The sequence below is a fragment of the Falco naumanni genome, chromosome 5 (genome assembly GCF_017639655.2).
Source record: "Falco naumanni isolate bFalNau1 chromosome 5, bFalNau1.pat, whole genome shotgun sequence".
Classification (NCBI taxonomy): Eukaryota; Metazoa; Chordata; class Aves; order Falconiformes; family Falconidae; genus Falco; species Falco naumanni.
In genome coordinates this window covers 49,480,291-49,503,413 of record NC_054058.1, presented here as the reverse complement: position 1 = coordinate 49,503,413, position 23,123 = coordinate 49,480,291, and the positions used below count along the sequence as shown (strand labels likewise).

The following is a 23,123-nucleotide window of genomic DNA, read 5'->3' as shown; positions in this document are numbered from 1 at the left end:
TAGTTATAGTAGCAATAACCTGCACCGCATACTCTACGGAATGACTGGGGAAGTTTCATGTATCTGACTTTTCATGAATAAATCGTATTTACACAATAATGCATTTTAGAATGATTGCAAGTACAGCAATCAGCAAATGCCAACATTAGCAAGATGTGCAAAGTGCACAAACAGAACGCACTGTTCAAAATGTATGCCTATCATTGCATTCTTTATGCCCATTATCTATTTTATGGAATATATTTTCAGAAAAAAACTTGTAATAGAAAAGCATATATGGACCATTCTAGCGTAGCCCAATTCTGATCTCCTAAAGACTTCATATAAACAAAACACTGCAAACAAAAAAGCGCCTTTATATCACATGCAACAGAGTAAAAATCTTGTTGATATAAACTAGTATTTTAATTATACTATAACCTTCAGCTGCAATTTGAATTGTATAAAGCAATGCTGACTTTACGTGCAACCCTAAACCTTTCCAGTTCCTAGCAAATTTATCAGTTCCTTTTTGACAGACTGGAATGTCCTCAAATGTCCCTCCTTTCATCTGTATTATTAGATATATTGCTATAGTATGGTACTGTGTGTGGACACACAGAAAAAGAGACAATATGAACTGTGTATTAGATAAACTACCAGATTATCAACATACACTTAGGCTAAAAGCAAAATCAGTAGGTCAAGTGAAGTGATTATCCCCTTTTATTCAGCACTCACGAGGTCAAACCGGGAACACTGTGCACAGCTTTGGACACCCAGTTAACAAGGCACTGAAAAACTGGAATACATACACTAAAAAAAAACAAGAGGAGGGTTTGGGGGCTGAAGCACGTAACATATGAGAAGAGATGCAGCGAACTGAGTTTGCTTAACCTGGAAAAAGAAAGCCAAAGAGGAATCTAATCAGAGTTCTCCACTACCTAAAGGGGAAGAAGACACAGCCAGACCCTTTCAAAATGAGTGCAGAGTAAAAGCCAGAGAAGCTGTGGAATCTCCATCCTTGAGTATTTTCAAAACCCAACTGGGCAAGGCCTTGAGCAACCTGACCTAACTTTGAGGTTTATCCTGCTTTGAACAGGAGGCTGGATGAGTTGACCCCCTGTCCTCCTCCAATTTTCCTAAGTTTCTACTGCATTTAAAGAAATATTGTACAAATCAGAAATGCACATTATTTTAGCTGCAAACTGAAATTACATTTAAAAAACCTTCGTAAAAATTGGATTTTGTCCGTTCAGTATAAGTCTTGGGGAAAATGCAGACATGCATTTTCCACATGCAATTAATGCCTTGGAATCTGTAACTGAAAGGGTAACTCAAAAGAACTCTTCAACTGACTAAAATGCTGACCAACATCCTCAAAAATGTACAATTGTCCTGAATTCTGACTCAGGACTCAGTGTTTGGCAAACAGCTAGCACAAATCCCTCATTCTCTCTGCTCTCCCATTCGTGTCTGACTTTTGTCTGGCTTTCCCTACATTTTACCATCCCTTCTCATGTAGCTAGTTCTCAATCCAATTGCAAACTCTCTTTTTCACTTCTCAAATATACATGAGTCACCCCTTCCCTTCTGCATCCTCCTGTGCTACTGCAGTCAGTGCTCTGGCAGGTAGCAGACATTTCTTCATATGCTGAACTTTGCAAAACCACTCAAAACCACGCTTGAGCCAACTTATTTTGCTGGCAGTACAACAAACACAAAGTGCTATACTAGCAATATTAACGGAAATAAGTGCTGAAAAAGAGCATATAACTTTCTGTCCTGGTTTTGGCTGGCGTAGAGTTAATTTTCTTCATAGTAGCTAGCAGGGGGCTATGGTTTAGATTTGAGCTGGAATCAGTGTTGGTAACACAGATGTTTTTGTTGTTGCTGAGCAGTGCTTGATCTAAATCAAGGCCTTTTCCGTTCCTCGTCCCACCCCACCCCTGAGCAGATTAGGAGTGCACAACAAGTTGGTAGGGGACACAGCCATGGCAGCTGACCCCCGCTGACCAAAGATCTCCCAAACCGTATGATGTCATGCTCAGCATATAACACTGGGGAAAGAAGGAAGAGCGGAGGTGGGGGGGATGTTCGGCATCATGGCATTTGTCTTCTCAAGTAACCATTAATGCATGATGCAGCCCTGCTTTCCTGGAGATGGCTGAACACCTGCCTGCCCATGGGAAGCAGTGAAGGAATTTCTCATTTTGCTTTACTTATGCACACAGTTTTTCCTTTATCTATTAAGCTGTCTTTATGCCAACCCACATGTTCTCTCACTTTTACTCTTCTGATTCTCTCCCCCATCCCACGGGGGGGTGTGCGGGTGGTGGAGTGAGCGAGTGGCTGTGCAGGGCATAGTTGCTGGCTGGGGTTAAACCACAATATTTTCCTAATGTCATCACACAAGTAAACAGTAGGGGAGAAGGATTTTTTTTAAAATTTCTAATAAAAATAATGGAAGTAATCAAATAAATTAATCTTAAAATGGACCTTAATACATATAAACCCAAGCCTGATAGGGATAACAAAACAGTGAACTCGGGGACTGGGACATTACTTTCAGTCTTTTGCCAAAGGCTTTCAATGTGGTAAACACTGTTTTGTTTAATACTTTAACAGCTAATTCCAAGGCGAACTCAATTCTTTTTTCATACAGACTTTTCCAAACCATTCCCCATGCAACTGTAACCATATTTTTAGGGCTCGCCTGTTGTTAGGTGTAAGTCTAAACGTGTAGCTAATATTTTCTGTAAGGTTTTTGATAACTGCAAAATAGTCAGGGAAGGCTTCCTCATGATTTGACTACCAGACCACGTATTATTTAAAGTAGGAAAAATTACACCTTTTGTAGGCATATGCTCCAATGAAAACCCTCTGGTGATGATACCTTGCTTGCCCAGTTCTAGGAATAAAGAAAGGCCTGGTTAAACATTATGAAACAGACTGGGAAAAATTGTACAATCAGAAGGAAAATACATTACGAAGTTTCAAAGAAAGTGCTTCAGACAACTTGGGAGCCTGGTAGCACAGGACCTTCTGAAAATCTTGTCCCATTTAAATGATTATTTATGCATAAAGTCACTACTCATATTTAAGTCAGGTTCTGGTTTTGGCTGGGATAGAGTTAATCTTCTTCCTGATAGCTGGTACAGCGCTGTGGTTTGGATTTAGTATGAGAATAATGCTGATAACACACTGATGGTTTAGTTGATGTTAAGTAATGCTTACCCTAAGTCAAGGACTGATTTCCCGTGCTCTGCCAGTGAGGAGGTGCACAAAAAGCCAGGAGGGGACATTGCCAGGACAGCTGACCCAAAATAACCAAAGGGATACTCCATATCATACATCATCATGCTCAGTCTAGAAACTGCGGGGAGTTGACCAGGAGCTGCCAGTCGCTGCTCAGGGACTGGCTGGGCATCGGTCAGTGGGTGGTGAGCAGTTGTACTGTGCACCACGTGTTTTTCTCAGGTCTTACTCATCTCTTTTTGTTATCTCTCTTTTCACTGCAATTCTTATTATCATCGTAATTGCCTTTTACTTTATTTCAATTATTAAACCATTTTAATCTCAACCCATGGGCTTTACCTTTTTCCCCAATTCTCGTCCCCACCCCACTGGGTGGTCACCCGCAGGAAGCCAGCGAGTCGCTCTGTGGTGCTTAGTGGCCAGCTGGGGTCAAACCATGGTGAGCCAATACTTTGGAAACAGTTATTTAAAATTATGATATTAAAGAAAAAACACAGTTTGAACCATATTCTTCACACTGATAGGCTACCCTTGCATTTCCTAATTTTGTCAGACTTGAGTCGTGCCTGTTCTAACTGTTCTGTGTAACATCCTGTGTGCTGCACAGTTTCACTTAAAAGATGCTAAACTTTGTGAAGAAAATCTAGCACTGGATGAAGGATCTATAACTTAAGAAAGCCAAGGCTGATATTTGGAAGCTGAGTCTGTTGGCTCCATAGTAACTGCTTCACCTCACTGCCTATGCAGACATGCTTTGCATTTTAGTTCACTTTTACAGACTTGCTCTGTTTATTTCCGTTGTCTTTGTGAAAAAATGGAGACAGAATTAGTACAAAGCTATCAGAGGCTAGGACAAGACAGGCTAAGATTCTGAATGGGCTTTTGAAAAGTATTTTTTAAATTCTATGTTTAAAGTCAAAATAAATATAAGAAATATGCAGATAAAGGATAATGCTTATTGCTTCAAACAAGGAGTCTGAAGAGCTGCTAAACTATATAACAAGGGTTACTTATTAGAAAAATTAAAATAACTACTCAAAAACATTTACTCTAGTTTCCTAAGTTACTAAGCAAAACAGATAAGCCTTGCCTAATCATTCTGTAAAATCATCTCAATACATTTACGGAAGTAGCAGCAACTGTCCTTAGAGTAGAAGACCAGAATAAGAAACTAGCTAGCCCCCATAGTGCTCAGCAGAAATATACTCTCCTTAATACAAAAGTTACATGATTATCCTGTTCTGTTAAATATATACAAAAACGTTTGAAACAGACATTAATTATGGCTCTCCTCTTGTGAATAATCAGTCTGGTCACCATATTACTAGAGAATATAACCAATGAACAGGACGGTCCCAGCAAGTAAAGGAAATCTTTCCATCCCTGCACAAACTATTTTGACCCCATAAAATATATAATGTTTTATAAACATGAAACCATTTAATAGAAGTAAAATTGTTTCCTCTTTATCTTGGTGACAAGCAATGGATGGTGGTACCAATATTTCTAACAAATCTCTGCCTGAATGAACAATTTGTTTTAATAGTGGGTCTGATCCACTCTGCTGCATGAGAGATGAATGAGAAAAGATTTTTAAATAAATTAGATTATTTTCCATAAAGTATAAAATAATCTACAGTTATCTCTTTATACAAATACTTCACACAATTTATTTAGAAAGATTCACCCTTGCTTCATAATCATGCTAACAGGGATGCTATTGGGTCAACTACATACATTTGTAATGTATTCTGCATTATGCCAATTCCCAGAGGCCTCAACTGGTGACAGATATTAATGCAATCCTCCTATACACCAAATTTCTAACAATTTCAGAATGAACAGATTCCATTACTTAAGGAGAGGCAGCGATGCTCCTTCAGATTCCTGAAATAAGATCTTGTGCTCATTACCTTGTAAGGCTATCTGAAAATTACAGTTTCTATTCAGACACTAGAAAAACCCTAGAACTGTGACAACTGCCTGCTGAAGCATGCACTAAAAAAGGGATTCCCCTTGAACCGGCTAATAGAAAAATTATTTTGAAAAATGTTTGTACAGAAAATGAAAATTAAATGCATTTATATTTATATTACTGAATGATACTAATATCAAAGTTTCCATTACTGATGTCTTTGACAGTTTTAAAAAAAATAATCAGAAGGTGCATTAACTACATTTGAACTTCTAACACACCAGTTGCAAAAAGAGAACACTATACTGAGATCACATTACATGAAACCAAAAATCTAATAAAGTCTGAAGAGCTTCCTGTTCAGTACAACTGTTTTCCCATACAGTTTTTTCCCCTAACAATCACCAACACCATAACACACTGTTTGCATGCACACAAATGCTTCTGAGAGCTATCAGTATTACTGCTATTATAAGTTAGACATTCAGCAATATATTTTACATTATTTTATCCTACATTAGCCACGCTTGCTCTTGACATTTCCTTAGAATGAATGGCCAGCGAGGACTGCTAGGTGATTATCTTGAATTAGTAACTCATCCCTGCAGGTCATTAATCCACAGAAAATGACCAGCTGCTCTGAAGACATTAATTCATGGGTTTATGTCATACATGGAAAATGTACTCTTAGACTCTACTGATGAAGATTTGCTAATTTTTAGCAGACATTATAAAAGAAATAATTATTTGGCAATAAAATATATTGTCAGATATTTTATTAAAAGCATAAGCTGTGCAGCACTAATGAATTAAATGAATTCTGCAATGAGTAACAGGACATTGCCAAAACAGGATGTATTTTAACTGGCTCCCAAATGATGAATTGCCTGTCATATTACAAGCAAGAATCACAGTGTGTAACCTAAGAAAAAAAACAACCTGGCCTGTGGTTGAATCTAGACTGGCCCCAAACACAGGCCCAAACTCGGGTTCTTCATATGCTGTTTGTGAAACACAGGCAAGATTCAAGAGTACAGTTAAAAAAAACCACCCCAAAACAGAACCACCAACCAACACCCCCCCCCCCCCCCCCAACAAACCAACCCATGGATCTGAAAAAAAATGCTTCTAGATTCAGATGACACCAGGGTGCTCAAATCTAGAAGATTTGTCCTTTCTGACAAAATTTAAATTAGGAAGCAAGTAAAAAACCTTTATTTGCTATGACAGAGTGTATCAGACCAAGGAGAAAGCTCTGGTAGTTACATAAAAGAATCATAGTACTATAAAACCTCCACAAGCGAGCAAGAAATCCCAGATCCAGAAATATCCCAATCCTTCTGAAAGCTGACGTTAGATTTTCAAAATTTCAAAATTATTTAAATTTCATTTCCCAAGCTAAGAATGGAAATATTGAGACTCAATACATTTTTACATCAATAGCTTGATTAATGTTACTAATATTACTTCTTGATACTAGTTTTACTAGTCGGTCTATACTTTTAGCTGCCACTTATTAATAGAAAAATGGCAGGAAATTCAAAGTCCTTTGAGAAAAATGCAGAAGACTATGAAGAGTAGTAGTGATCCATAGGGAATCCAGGTATATAATCCTCGTATTACTGGATGTATCACTGATAAATGCTACTCAAAACCTGCTAGTCATTCATCTGTTTAAAACTGTACAATAATCAGAATGTTGTAAGCTAATTTTAATTTATAAAATTAAATTTATTACAGACTCCACATTTTTTCATATTCAAATTTCAAAATGAAATTGGATTTCCCATTAACCCCCTTTATTTTTAAAACTATGCAAGCTACTTAAATTTCTTAATACAGTTTTATTCTTTATTTGTTGACTCAAACATTAAATTTCATTTCATCACAACTGAAACAAAGCAGGTTTGTAACTAAAGGATTTGATCTTAAAATGGAAAAAAAAAGAAATAAAGTGGACTAATTATTGGAGATAATTGATGTGAAAGGTTCAGGATTTGGATATGAACTGCCTAGTATCCACAGTGGTGAGCGAGGGAAGGAGAAAGAACTGAAGGAAAAGTTCTGCATTTTCATGAGTCTTCTAGATTACGAACTACATGCCTAGATGACAACACACAAGATGTGTTTATCAAAGGCAGACAGAAATTGAAACAGAAATTTTCAGATGAAGCAAATCTGGTTTTATAAAGCACCTTACATAGCAGACCACTGGAAGCAATGTAGGCTACACAGGAGAAAAAACTGGCTAACCAGATGGGACAACTGCCTATATTTAATAGGGAACTCTTTGGCTGGGACCGTTTTCTATCAGAGCTACTCAACCACTGGTTTGGGGCTCATCCTCTTTATTACTACCTTCTCAGAAGCATGCAACTGCTAATGAAATTTGTTACTATCAAGAGGCTTTGAAAATACAAAGGCCTTATTGTAAATACAGAGCAACTCTAAGGAAACCCAAAGGAGATGACACATAGCCAAGCACAGTGCTCGTAAACACAAAGCTGTGCTCTTCAGAACTAAGTTGGAATCAGACCAACCATGAAAAAGATCCAAGTAGAGCGCTACCACAGTGATTTAAACCACCTATATATGAAGTAGCTTTTGGAAAGGCAACTGTAATTCTCAGCTGTACCTTCCTCTGAAAAATGAAATACACGACACAGTTAAGACATCATCTAGAATAGTGTTCCACAGCCTGATCAAATTAACTCTTCTGAATTTTGCTTCTCATTTAGAAATGCTGATTTTGAAACTGGTATATGATTCAACTTTGCACGATATCTCTTGGGTCACGCCAAAACACGCTGAATAGTCCAGTTTCAAGAAAGATTACTCAAACTACAGCAGGTGCCATGAAGGACCATGAGGATGATCAAGAGAACAGAGTCTATTCTGCAAGATTGAGACAGACTGGCATATTTAGACTAATAAAATAAAAAAAGGATATGAGTGCTTTCTATATACACATCAGAAGGGTAAATACTAGAAGAAGAAAACTTAAACTAGAGAACAGTACTGGCACAGGGAAAATTTGTATCCATTAGCTAGGAATGGATTGAAGAGTGAAAAGAGAAATTTTTTGGCCATGAAAAAATGAAATACCTTCTTGAAATAACCTTCTACACGGGTACCAACAGCAAAGACAGCTTTACATGTTTATGAACCACAGTCTATAATGTAGCTGATGACCATGAGAGGTGCCTGAATTTGGCCCAAGGGAAACTGTTTCATTCTATACTCCCTTATTTTTTTTTCCCCCTAAGGAAATGCCAGCTGAAATAATTCTAAATTCTGTACCCAAAAAATCTAAAATACATTTGTTACTAAGAACAGCAGTGTAAATATACCCCCCGAAAATTAAACATTGTGAGGTAAAGAATCTGTGAAGAGACTGCCAGCCAGTTTGGGATTTGCAAAATTAACACTATAGATTAATCCTTGCATTGAAAGAGGAGCTCAGTACAGGAAACAGGGCTTAGACATTGTGCCCAGTTCGACTAATGGCAATGCACTGGGTACTGGACTAAAAGACTTTGTGCACATTTTGGTGAAAATTATTTCTACCACAGTACTAAGGTACTAAAGTACTAAGTACTAAGGTACTGAACAAGAGGGCCGTTTCTTGAACTACAATACAGAAGGCAAATTAGAGGCTGGACAGCAGCTGACAAAGCATGAAGTGATTGTTTGCATCAAGTGTCAAACCGGTATATATCATAAATAAGCTTTCATTTACAGAAGAGGTAAAAGTATATCCATTGTCCTACTACATTCTTAGGCTTTTATTTGCAACGAATATCAGAAGGCTATTTCATATGGAAATATGGCCCCATTCAAATTGGTAGTAGACAGACAGACAACCTGGGAAAACAAAAATTACAAACTATCAAGAACTGACAGTAGATTGTTCTTTTTAATCTAAGAAATGGTGGCTGGTAACATCGGAACTTGAGAGCAGCAACCTAGATTGTCTGTATGGAGATTACTGAATTGATTCAGTTCATGATTTTTCACTGTACCAGCCTCCTCTAATTTTACAAGATTAGTTTTATAGCAAGTATTAGCTGGTAAACAGTGTCACTAAAGATATATGGACTCAGAAGTCTAAGCAAAAAAATAAATATCACAGATCTCTGGGGTATGAGATTTGTTTTTTTTGAAAAGAAACTGAAAATTACAAAGCAAAGAGAGAAAGAAACGCATGTATCCATGTAGTCAACACATTCCAGTAAATTCTCTCTTCCTTAAACAGTAGGCAACACCGCCTTGAAGGCTGTAGGAAAATGTGTATGGCAACAAGCGGACTGAGAAACAAAGAAATATTTGTTTCTATCATTGTGAGAACAAGATACACCTATTAAACCGCAGTCTGTATAAGCTCTAGTGTATACTGATCACCATGGCATATCCTAAGAATGAAAAGAACTTCAATGTGACCTATATTCTATGTCTTCTTAGAGCCTGGGAAGCACTCTTGAATCTAATTTTAAAAGCTACCATGTAAAACCAATTAGGGTAGGATCCACTAAGCGAATCACTTTTGAAGGACTCTCCTGTAACAAGCTGCAAAGATAAAACGGCTTTACAGATTTATTGCCTCATAAAAGGAAGGGAAAAATTTGAAAAATGTAAATAAACTGTATATTAGCTTTTTTAATGAAGGTGAGACTTGTAAATTTTGTTACATCATTTTATTTCAAGGTTGCACTCTCACCATTCATCCTGTTACACCTGCACTATTAAAACTCCACCAATAGATTAACTGCCAATTTAATTGCTTTGCTATCTGATCTTGCTCAAAGAAGAGAGGATTATTTGAACACTACTGTGAAGTCAACACCAGCATTTTCATAAATGGAACTGTAATGCAGACATGAAATCATGGGAAGCTATCAAGAAAAAGGTGATCAAGTCCTTTGTATTGAATTGACTATACTTTGAGAAAAAACAATGGCTCTGTTAAACTCACCACCACAGCCACCACCCACAGACAATCCCTGCTGCCCCTTTTAATTAATCCTGCGGGAAAAAATTAGTTTTTGCTGTAAAACCTAGTAAAAGTCTGCAAAATGGTTTTGTTAAATCTTAAATTGCTCTTTTAATTAATTGGTAATTTTCTCAGCATACTGTACTGTCTGCTGAAGCAACATTATTGAATATCCCAAACGCTTTTCACACTACAGGGTGAAAAAAAAAAATAAAAGGAAAAAAAAAGAAGAGGCATAGATGCAAGAAACACTACCCCACCACAGGAAGTGTATGTGTGTGTGGAGTCACTGGTTGTAACAAGACTGGGGAGAGGTTAAGAGCCCCCCGTGCTTCATAAATAGATTTTAAAATAAAAAAGCAGACGTGGCTATACAGCTTCTATATTGTAACATCATGACTTCTTCTCTCTTGACTCACACAGTTCCTGGAGAAGCATGTTACAGGGATTAAATCCTTTTGAATGTTAATGTGTTCCTCTTTTGAACCACAAAGAATATTAATCCTCCCCCCTCCCCCCCATCTACTAACAGCTGCACTGTTTTTTCCTACTTAACAGAGTGGAACCAGATAGCATGGCACGATTGACCTGAATGTAAATATTGCTGTTTGGTTTTGAACTGCTTACTTTTTGCAGAAATCTAACAAACCTGGCATCAGCTTATCTGCAGCACAAATGAGAATAAATGTCGAGGCACCTAGAAACTGTTTTCTAAACAATTACATCAGAAGAACTGTAAAAATAATTTATTACCTTATTTAAAAAATGAACACACTTTATAATCCCCTTGAACATTTACAGTGACTAGCACAGGAAATCAGACTGGAATGTTCCCAGAGAAGGGGTATGCACACAAATACACATGCATATGTAAATATATAGATTATGGAAAAGTGAGTGTTAAAGCAAACAGCTACAGTTCAGGCATGATTCCAGCATATACATCTAGAGTCATACATAAAATCTTTATGAATTATTCTGAACTCTATGCATAACTCTCATTCAAGTACTTTATATGGTTTGCAAAGGGACTCCAGTTTCAAAAAAAGCTAGATAATATAATACAAGAATATGCAGGCTGACAAAAAAAAAAATCCACTGAATTTCTATTATTAAAATAAGTATTTTCACACATTGAAGAGTCCTAAGTCAGATCAATTGCCAGAGTGCTTTTCATTCAGATTTCAATGTATACCTAACAGATAAGCTAATACAAAACCTGGTCTCTATATATAAACCTTTAGAGTCCCAAACTTCAAAGCCAGGAAAGAAATCTCATTATTTACACTATTTGGAATTTTCAGACATGCTACATTTTCACATTTTCACCATCTCTATTTTTTGAAATATTTAGAAATATCAACACTGCAAAAGCATATTATATATAAATTAGTAAGAAACTAGCATAGTTTATGTTGAGAAAAGAGATTATGCTGATTAATTAATAGAAGTTTCCAATCGGTTAAAAAAAATCCTTAAAAGACCATTCTTTCTGACACTTGTACTACAATACTTAAGCCTTTGGCATAAATTATTATTTACAATTAATGTGTACTTGCTGATGTACTTTTCAAAAGTCATGGTACTATTCAGAATGTCCAATCAGTGTTAAGTTTCATTTATTTCTGTAGTTCAAAACCAGCCCAACCTGTTGGACAGTGTACAGGCTTAAAGCGCTGTGACAGAAAAGAGCAAATATTACCATATAAACTACAAACATTGGTATCATACATGACTTGGCTGAGGAACTTAACGTGACAATTGCAGTACATTTCTAGAATAAAGATGCTTAACAAAAATCTTCTCTCTCATATATACGATATGAGTTATAACTAAGGACTAAGAGTGAACATACTTTAAAAATAATCACAAATATATTTTAAACAGGAAAATGACTGCATTTAGGATTTTATTTATTTAAAAATATATTTATGTATATGTATTCCTTCCAATTAATCTTGGATATTTTAATAGAAATAAAACTCCAGATTACCTTGCATTTTCCACTGAGGTATCATTACACCCAAAAACGTAAGGGTAACAGTCTGCTGCACGCATGGAGGCTCTTACCCCATGGTTAAAACAAGGCAATTCAAGGTAGCTTAAGTGTGCAGTGGTAGATTTATAATCCAAGACAGAAATCTGTCTGAAGATAGTTATGTAGCATTTCCCATGCAGCACCTTGCTAGCCAGCTGTCCATTGAAAAACCAAGCACAACCCCCCACTGAATAATGTTCTAAGAAAAGTGTAATCTGGGGAAAGAAAAGCATGAGACACATGAAATGTGACAAACTTTGGGTTCTAGAAGAATTCAGAAGTGTTTAAATATCATGCCTGGGTAGAAGGGAGATTTTCAGATGATATGAAAGTTAAAGTCAGAAAATTTAACATCTAGTTCTACTACAATAAATACTTTTAGTACTGAAAACATGTTTAGTTTTTTATGGCTTACAAAGGCAAACCACATCCTAAGTCCTTGTTTTCTAGTAATTAAAATACATCAAATACAAACGAATGGCAAGTTTGTGGAACCGTGTTGGTTAAGATCATATAAAAAGGCTCTGTCCAACGACCCTGGAGTAAGGAAAAATGAACTAGACTTCATCCTAGTTCGGTGTGTGGGAGAATGCTGGATCTGATCTCTATTACCACTAATCATGCATTCTCTAGTCTGGTAAATTTGACTTAAATATGGATGAAATAAATACCCACCTTACTGCATTTCACACAAGTCTGGCAATCCAGAAATTATGTTAAGTAATTGTGTAAGCACCGTGTAGAAGTTAAAAATCATGTTGCTTATTTAGATATTCTTCATACAGAAGCATAGACAGATTTTGAGGTACTCTCAATTCAAGGAAAGAGGGGGTGGAAAGGTGAGAACAGAAAGAAAAGTGCTTCACATTGCTTAACACTGACCCATTCAAGCAGTTAAGGAGCAGCTTGGAATAGCTCCAAAGGCTAAAGCAGCTCCCCTTCCAGTTTTGCTTGGCCAGATGGAAGATGAACACATTTCAGGATTTCAAGCAGTGATTAGGCTTGCAATACCTGATGCGTCACTCCATTTTTAGCTTCAATAAAACCCCAAAACCTTATTTGCTCATTTCAGGTAGAATCTGATTAAAATGTTTTGGGGATAACAAGATGTATCACTCCAGGGAGGCAGGGTGGGGGGGAAGACCCTAAACAAAAAGGGGAAACGAACAAGGATAAAACGGAAGAACTCTCAGAATCTGGTTGATGTAGTAACACCATCCTGCCCTCCATGGGAACCCTTCCCCTTCCCCCCACAACTTCTGTAGAGCTTTGACATAACTAAATATTCCATCTCCTTATAAATGTTAATTCAAAATACAGAAGTATGCTAACTTTTTCCAGATTAAGTTCTAGCTGTTTCTCTGTATCAATGACTCTATTATCTCTTCATCTAATGATTTTTTCATTGTTTCAATTTATACTCCTTATTTATCTGTTAAGCTTCACTATTACACACATTACAGTGCCAACGAGATTACACAGCCTTATAGTGGACACCATGAGAAATCCTGTATGTGATCCTGGTACATCTTATTACCCAAAACATGCTGTTACTGCTTTGTTAAGACTAATGCCATCATATGAATTAATACATGGAAGTATAATAGATGCTTTCTTTAAATTTAAGTGATAGAATCCTATGCTGTCTTTGTTGCAGGTCTCAGGTTCAGTCACCTTTTGTAGTCATTGATGCCACAGATCTGTACCAGATCTTTTAAAAAGAAATACTAATAATTTTAAATTAGTATGTACTGTAAGGGTTCTTTTAAAACTCTGAGAATTGCAAAACAGTTAAGGTGAACTAGAGGACAAGAACACAATGGTTAAAAAACTGTTAAAGAAAATAATTTGCTTTGCTCTTTACAAATCAGGGTCACCAACAGAAGCTATAATACAGTAACGTAGCATACACTGTTGACAGGAGAACTTGCTTTATCCTCAAGGGAATTTCTTTTGCAGTTGTCCTGAGTTTAATCTTACTGCCATTTCTTACTCTTCTTACTATCTCAGAACCAGGGTAGAGCTTAATATGCTATCAATGGAAAGAATTAAAAGCAGACCATAAACTGAAATTATGCACTAATAAAAGGAACATGGAAATACATAGATTTTTTCACACTTTAAAATATTGTTAGATTTTCAGTCACACCATCTGCTTAGTGAAATAATGCTCAATGAAATACCAGTTGTAAGCAGGAAGTCAAAGGCAATTTACAACTCATACAAGGTTTCCTGCCAGGCAGAGAAGAAAAGAACAGCAGAAGAGCTTAAGTTTGCACTGAGAAGACTAAGATTTTTAAGCCTATACCCCTTCTAGTTCTATAAGGGCCACACAAGCTAAAAATTTCCCTTCTTACCCATATTCGTCCTAGATTTCCTTTCTTCTACCAACGTACTTGTTCAGTTCTGATTCAGAAATGCAGACTTTTTTCTCAGGTATAATATTGAAAAATACTTACTAAAGGAGATTTCAGCTTACCTGATGAAGATCGTTGCCCAAAACATATTCCTGAAAGTAACCTGGTGCAGCAGATGATGCTCTGATGGCCTGCCACAGTTTATACTGACAGCCTCCAATATAATGAGACTTGACACCAGGAAGGTGATTGTAGTTTCTAAAAACAAATGCTTTCAGTGGTGTTCCTCTGTTCACAATGGTGCTTACTGCAGCTACCTAGTGAGTTAGGAGAAACAAAAGCAGTTATATATGATGATAAAAACAGTTACACGAGAATGACAGCTTCTGCAATATGAAATTCAATTGATACATTAAATGTGTCTCTGGAATCCTACTTGGTTCATTGTTTATTTACTTTTTTTTAACGCCTAGCTAAATTTTAAAAAGTGAAAGAAAAAGAAACAAACCAAAAAAACATCAAACTTGTTCCAGAAAATGCTATTTTTAACCTGAAATTGTTTCCACTGTCTATATTCTGTTTCTACCAATATCTACCCACTGATATTTAAACAAAAAGCTAGTGTCATGTATATGATAAAATGTTTTGCCTTTACGAATAGCAGTTTGTTCTCAAAAGTCTGTAACCAGCAATACAACAATGCCATTAAATACAAATATTGGAAACGTCAATCAGTTTCTTTCTCCAAGTAAATGATTACTTAATATTGCAACCTCAATTAAAGGATTTCAGGGAGAATCTCTCCCAAATTAAAACCCAAAAGAATCAAACATAAGTTTTCAAGGTTTTCTGTAAGGACACTGAAGCATCATTAACAAAAATTACATATGTAAATGTAAGCGAAAAGCCAAAACGGTACTTCCATACAATAAAGTGTATGACTGCAAAAAAATTTTATCTTACAGATTTAATCACATGAAGTGAGAGTACCTATAGTTACAACCCAGTGTTAGAATGTGCAAGATCTTTTGATGATGATGCACCCAGCCTGGCTGGCACTGTCAGAACAATACTCTTCAGCAGCCAAATGGGTGTCCAAGTCTATTTCATTTACTATTTTACAGAGTAGAGTGTTTTTGTGAAACATTACTAACACCACTAGCAGCTGTGATAGCACTGTATTCATTTCAATTCTTCAGCTACATAAGATACACCATTTAATTCACAGGAAGTCTATCCTTACAGAAAACAAAAGTAAAATTTCTATATGACAATGCAGAAGCAACACACGTGCATGATTTTACTCCACCATTTCATGAAGGAAGTTTCCTCTTTTTGTCAAAAGGAAGGTTTGTTTTTAAATACTACTAGAAGCAGTAAGAAAAAAAACCTGGAAAACTTCATAGAAAACTTATCAAACCAATGCTTGAATTAGTTTTTGGTAATACTCATATACACTTCCTACTTCATGATACAGTCTAAGCTGTAAAGCGCTGAGCATCTTCTGGAAAAATCCATCTTGCCATGAATTTGACAGCAGCACAGCATAAAACTGCACATTTTATTTTGATTTTGCTGTGCCTTGTAAAGAGTGCCACCACTGCTACAAAGCCATTACTGGGAATAGCTAGTTTCAACTCTATTTATATTCACATTTTATTACTGAAGAACATGGAAGGAAGCCAAAGATCCCAGTTCAAAGATAACTTTCAAGTCAGCATAGGATAGCTTCTCTCTCAGAAAGCAGCATACCACTCCAGCCTTTTCATGTCCTTGTTTTAGATATGGACTGGGAATGCAGTCAGTCAAGCTTGTGTTTCTATGTTTAGAAAAATGTGAATATCTTCCATTTAACAGTAAAGCATGGAATATAGTACTACGACACCAAAACACCTGTTAATTACAGATTGTTTTGAAATACATGCTATTATATTTCTCTTCTTTCTTCACACCCTATTTTTCACCAAAAATAAAATACCCATGCTTTCTCATTTTTCACTCACGTGCTGCTGCTGTACGTAACACCCCTCCAATTAATTGGTGCCCTTTATATCACACAGGAAAAGCAGAGATCTTGGGGCCTATGAATGTGACTGGAGAAAACCTGGTAATCCAGATAAAAGTAAGAAGAAACCCTGTTCTGTCACTACACAGTAACTCTGACCATCGCTGACACAATACTCCAGATACTAGGATCTCCAGATACTAGAATTCTCTTATACGAAAAAGCAAACTTTGCACAACTTCAAGAAGTTGACCTAGTATTTCTCTGCTAATAAGCTTTTTAATATCTCTGAAATATTCTAAGTTAAAGTATTACATTAAAAATAGGAGAAATTGCTGCAAAAGTTTTATAACCTAATAAATTTTTATCCTTTAAAAGCAGGTTATCTCACGGAAGCTTGGAGAGCTAATCAATACTCATGCTGTATAACCAATATCCTTCCAGGGATAGTACTCTTACACAGAACTCTTAAAATTGCTTGTAGAATACACAACAGTGTTTACCTTAGAAAACGGTACTTACCTTTGGACATTTGGAATTTCTTGCAGTTTCAATCATAAGATTTGAGCCCATTTTTTCTCTACAAAGAAGGGTAAAAAAAATTGAGAATACTCCATAGTATAGCATTCAGAAAAAGACATATATTTTTTATCATCCTTACTTCTGAGAACCTGGCATTTAATAGAAACAATCCTTGGAATTCACTTTAATAACCAGATTTCTACAGTTGACTTCAATGGATCAATATTTCAAAGCTTCTAGGCTGTTGCAAATAAGTCTGAAAAGTGAGGTTTGGATTCATTCACTTCACCACATACTTAACCACAAATCATCAGGATTACTCAACTACCTTGTGACAAGAAAATGGAGTACTTTCCAACATTTAAGAATCAAAAGAATCAACACTTTGTTAAGTGGTTTTATAGTAAAGAAAATTGCTATAATGAACTGTTATGAAAACAAAAGCTAAGGAAAGAAAGATGCCATTCTACATGATTTATGCCATTCTACATGATTCAGAAGAAAGTTAAAATATCTACATGTAATCTTCCATAACAATAATTCAATATGCATTTAACACCCCTTTCTGAAGTGGAATCTTTTCATACACATACATTTTTATAAATCTGACAGTGAAATCACATGAGTGGTCAACACTAATTTATCATCACATTGGCATTAGGGTCAGTATTCTAATTGCCAACTAGAAGGTAGCTCTTCTGCCTAATGCAGCAGACTGAAAGATATCGGCGTATTAGCCAATAATCTCATACTGGCATCTATTTCAACTTCAATTAGCTTACAGTAAAGATAATTTTCTTCCTTCCCTTGAGCATAGACCACACAAACACATCTACCTTATTCTGCAAAAACTGTTTTCAGTATTGTCACACTTAAGTAAGGTGATTCCATGTGGTGCTGTTAGCAGATCATCCATCTATAGCTGACACTACTGTTGACAGTAGGTAGTAGCGCTCCCACTGTTAAAAACAACACCTTAATCTAGTCAGGTCAGAAGATAAAAGAAGCTTTAAATGCTACAATAGCTGTAGTCCTCAATGCAGACAGTAAACTGTATTTGGAAGTAGGACAATTTACTGTTCCACTAGTGGGTATCTGTGCTTGAAGGAAGCCTGTGTACGTGTCCTTGAGAGGGAAGACAACAGCTTCTGGTCCTATGATTGAAGACTGCTGCTGACACAGCTTTTACATCAATAATGCTGTTTTACTTTATTTTTTTCAATAAATGTATTAATTCCAGTCTCAGAGTCACCAGCTAGAAGGGGAAGATTGCCATCTGCACTCAACAGCTGATCACAGAAGGAGACGAAGGCACACAGAGCCATGAAGTAGGAATATACAGAAATAAGATGAGATTGACAGAGGCGAGATATGACAGGCAGGTACTGATTTGCATCACTGTCACCTACTTCATCCTAAGTATCTGTATTAGATATTTTTTCCCAAACCCTGAACACAAAAGGTAAAAAACTGCACAAGCAAGATCTACTACTTAATTATAGGAATTGACAAATAATTTTCCCACATGCTGTTTCTCATGAAGGCCAGGAACTGATGTTTTAGAGTAGGTACACAAAATCCCTTAAACAACTATGCAACTTTAGACATTAAGGTGTCAAGAGAAAAGTTTAGTATCAGCTCCAAATTTATTTAAATTTTGTTTCTTGCAGTAATACTGTAATTGCATATTATATGATGTCTTTGTCAAGCCTCATTGTTCAATTATTTTCTTTACTGAAGTCACAACACAATTAATTCCACCATTCATTCACACACTGTGTTAAAAGAAGTGTCTCATGATTTTGATTTTATTGAATAGTCCCTAGTCCTTGAAGAAGGGATAAGAATGGTAATTCTTAAGATCCCTTACTATCTCAAATTATGGCTTTAACTTGTCTGCCCTTCTTCTTCTTTTTGTCTGGAGCGACTAACTGGTATAGAATGTTGCGCGTCTAGTCACTGGAGAGCGGTCTCAGTTTATACTTCAATTTGTGTAACAATACTGGTTTGAAGTTTTGTTATTTGTAAGCTCAAACACATGCATTATCCATTTTCCTACCAACAGGGAACACGTTGCTTTTATCCTGCCCTCTATACAGTGCTTGACTGCTTCTCAAGATTACAAATTTCCAGTAAAACTTGGAACTATAAGCCACGTTCTTCTTACAACTGCAAATCAATATAACATGACTGATGTAGAGTAAGTATAATTTTCTGCACAAAGTAATAAAACTGATTAAAACCAGTCCTCAAATTGCAATTCAGGGAATACACAAGAATAGTTAAAATAAACATATACATAAGACACAAAAATCAATTCCCTACAGCACTCAGAATAAAAAGTTAGTTAAAATAAGCTGTCATTTTCTGAAATTGAATTTATAATATGCCTTATGAATGCATGCAAAATTAGCTTAATTATTTTCAGCAAGAATACTTTCAATATCATGGTAGGGCTAAATGTATGTTGCATGCCTATATCTCACACACAGATAAACTATTTCAAGCAAGGCTGACAAGTCTACTGCCATTTAAACAACAAAAAGCCACCCAGAATAAGTAAAGCTTTTAAACTGAAACCAAAACAAAGCAGCTTTCCCATGCAATGACTGAAAGTTAGAGACCTGACATTCCTATTGCCATACAGAAATGCTGTATAACCTTTCAGTTCCCTTTGTTCTAGGCTACCTCTCAAGGAAGCCTGCAGGAATCCCTGCTTTTTCAGTAAAATGTTCTGTAGGCATAGCACCTCCCTTCAACAATGCAGAATTAGGTCAAGAAAAAGTAATTTGTTGTCCACTAAAATGAATTATTTTTTTTTTGTGAATAATAAAGTAACTGCCTGCATTCTGTCCATTGCACAGGAGCAGAGTGCTTTACCTCCCTCATGTGTTACATGTGGCTGCAAAAAAAATAGCATTTTAATTAAAGGCATTTAAAATACTTTCACATGAGGCAATTCTGATTTTCACATAAACTCTTTTAGTTGGGCAGGAAAAGAAGAAAAGCAGAGAAAAAACCCTTTTCTAAAAAAAGAGGAACTCAAATATCTGAGAAAAAAAAAGAATTATATTAATTTTTTAAACACATTTATTCCTAAATATATATGAGAGCACAGAGAAGTGGTGCTTGGAAGCCTCTCTCCACTTCAGTAAAGTAGTGAGATGCTTAAAACTCAAGCGGCACAAGTATTTCCGCTATAATCTCTACAAAAAACTCTTCCAATCTCATAAAACACATTAATCATGTTGCCAAAGGAACATGTCATTACCTATCCAAAGAAATTTTTTACTATTTTTCATTTGTTCTCAGAGAAGGTTGTTTCAGTTCTTTCGTTAGCAGTTTCCCAAAACCTAGCACTATGACATTCATTTGCTAAAAACTATAAAGAATGGAACTATCAATACAAATAAAGATGAATAAAACTAAGTAATAAAACTGTAATATCATAATTCCTTTCAATGACTTTTCCTGAATATCCATTATATGTGTTTGTATGCAGATCTATGAAAAAATACCATTTCATTTGGAACTCTTGACACAGCGAACAATTTTTCATTGCAATCCTTACAGCTCATTTCCCTTTTCAAAGAAAGGGGCAATGGACAAAACTCCTCGATATAGCAGCTAAAATTAACCCCCCCTACTACAGCACACTATTTCAGCTCTCACCATGTTTCGTATAAGAAAAAAGGCGCACCAGGCGGCTAAGTCCAATTTGTAGATCTACAATGAGTCAGATCAAGCAGAGCTGGCAGGCATACAGGATTATAATCAGAAATCATGCATTAAAGCTTACTTTATTCCCCAGAAACAGGTATCATTACATTAAGGGCTTTCAACATTAAGGGTTTTGGTAAATATGAAAATGGCTATTTCAAAAAGAATAAGAGCATATGCTAATCCTTTCTAGTTTTAAGAATTTGCTTACCAGTGAAACAATACAAACCCAAAGGCTCTCAGACATACTAATTACTTTTCACCTGATCATTTGTTACTTACTTGAGCATTTTTTCCCATATATCACTGTCATAGAAGGCATGGCTCCAACCCATTTTTACTGTTCCAACAATGACATTCTGCTTAAAAACATCTGATCCTAACTTGCGATACAGTTCCTCACAGTCATCCAGAGGGATATGGAACAATCCCAACATAAAAGCTAGTATCGCTCCTGAAAAAGAAATATTTTGAATTGTAAAACATAGCCTGGAGTAAGATTATAGATTCCCATTTAATGTAGTTCATAGGTTAGCAGAATATCTATCTTGAAAAGGGAAGATCAAATGATAGTTATATCACTAAATTCCTGTTCAGAGATCACAAACTATGCCTCAAAAGGACATAAACAAGACAGGAGAAATCTACTTTCAAAGACAAAACTAGAAGTTGAAAAATGGCAATATCTCATTATGCAGATTTCATCCCTGCAAACAAATATATGGCAGAAGGCAAAATGAATCCATTGCTTTATTTGGAAAGAGAAATTAGTAAGAAGAATCTATGCTGTGGTATTAAAAATATATTTGGAGCATTACTTGCTATCTGGCAAACTGAGTCAGTAAAGAAAAATTCTAGGAAAATTCTGTAAAAAGAAGGGAGCTTTGAGTAGTTCAGAATACATTTGGTTGCAACCATTTACAATTAGTTATTCATACACACTGCCATCTAGTGTGTGCCTAAAAAAATTATGACCTACCCTTGAAGGAACAAAATCCAAAAAGCACGGTTGCAGAATACCACAAAATGGACTGTGGAAAAACACAATTAATGCATTGCTACAATTCTTAGATATATTAAACTGAAAGGGACATATACAAACTTGAAATCCAACTGTGTAATACTGTAAGGACATGTAACAAAGCATTAGGAATAATTAAAACGCATTATTTTTCCAATTTGGAAAAGAAAATACATTTTAACAGGAGCAAATTCTTATAATAGATTAAGAATAAAACACATATGCAGAAAGAACTACATAAAGAAAGTTACAGGTGGCTTAAAGGAAAAGTTACTTCCAAGCTTCTTTTGCTCTCACAAACTTGCCACGACAGCTGAGTGTCAGTGGACTGATGGTCTCAATTTTTTGAAATGCAGCACACATGCTTGATATAACCTGGGCCTACCTGACAAAAACCTTCATCAAGAGACCCTTACTTGATTGCCAAATCACCAAATGCCTGTATTCAACATAAACATCTACCAGCAGAGAAACACCATTTTCCTGAGTCATGCAAATCTTCTTCTACCTTCTTTCTTCTTTTTCTTGTAACTCTCCAGCACCAATTCTACAATATAATGCATTTGCTATTTTGGTGAACAGTTTCAAAGACAAGGAGTCAAAATTCATACCAAATGCAAATTCATTTTCACTTCACCTCATAAGAAACAGCACCAAAACCTGCAGTCTGCATCAGCACACATGGCAGTAGATAATACCAGAGTCAAGGTACACATTTAAAGGGCTCTGCTGAAACCTGCCGGTTGGTAACCGACCCCCACAAAGTAAGTTCAAAATCCAAGATACAGTGCAGGCTCTTGCTAGATGGCCTAGTGAAAAAAAGCTTCTGATGCTTCCATTACATCCTGCTCTGTATCACAGACACCTACACTTCACCACCATCTCACCCTTGATGCCCAACAACAAGAGGAAAAAAAAACAACCTCAATAAAACCTAGGAGGCTAAGGAGCCTATCTTGAAGAGCACAGGGATACAGCTGCCTAGCAAGACACAGTACAGTCAAGAATGTAACTTGAAAGACAGAAGTATTCCTTCTTTATTCAGTACTAGTAAGACTTCAACTGCAGTGCTGTATCTGGACCCGAATGACATTCTTCAAAAAAGATGTGGACCAATTGTGTAGTTTTTCTTTTTTTCAAAAGTCCCTCAAAAACAATCACAGGTGAAGAAAATCGGTCTGTAAGGAAAGTCTGAGTAAATATGCTATGACAAAAGCCTTTAAAAGAACAGAAGGCTGCTGCTGCAAAAAAAAGTAAGATTCAGTTATCCATGTTCCTGAGCAGTCAGGACAAGAACAAACAAATCTGAACTCCAACA

The 23,123-nt window shown here is 36.1% G+C and overlaps 1 protein-coding gene across 7 annotated transcripts in view; it reads right to left on the bottom strand.

Moving 5' to 3' along the window:
- The window catches only part of PNPLA8 (patatin like phospholipase domain containing 8), a 42,447-nt gene that overhangs the window by 8,839 nt on the left and 10,485 nt on the right, over window positions 1–23,123 (bottom strand). For 6 of the 7 annotated variants that reach the window (XM_040594234.1, XM_040594235.1, XM_040594228.1 and 3 more), the window contains 3 exons: window positions 21,067–21,238; window positions 17,065–17,122; window positions 14,660–14,854 (listed from right to left, as the gene is read on the bottom strand). In XM_040594234.1, the coding sequence (XP_040450168.1) occupies window positions 14,660–14,854; window positions 17,065–17,122; window positions 21,067–21,238 (425 nt within the window). Of the gene's footprint in view, window positions 1–10,670; window positions 11,819–14,659; window positions 14,855–17,064; window positions 17,123–21,066; window positions 21,239–23,123 lie in introns of those variants that run through there. The other variant, XM_040594233.1, reaches the window with a different exon arrangement.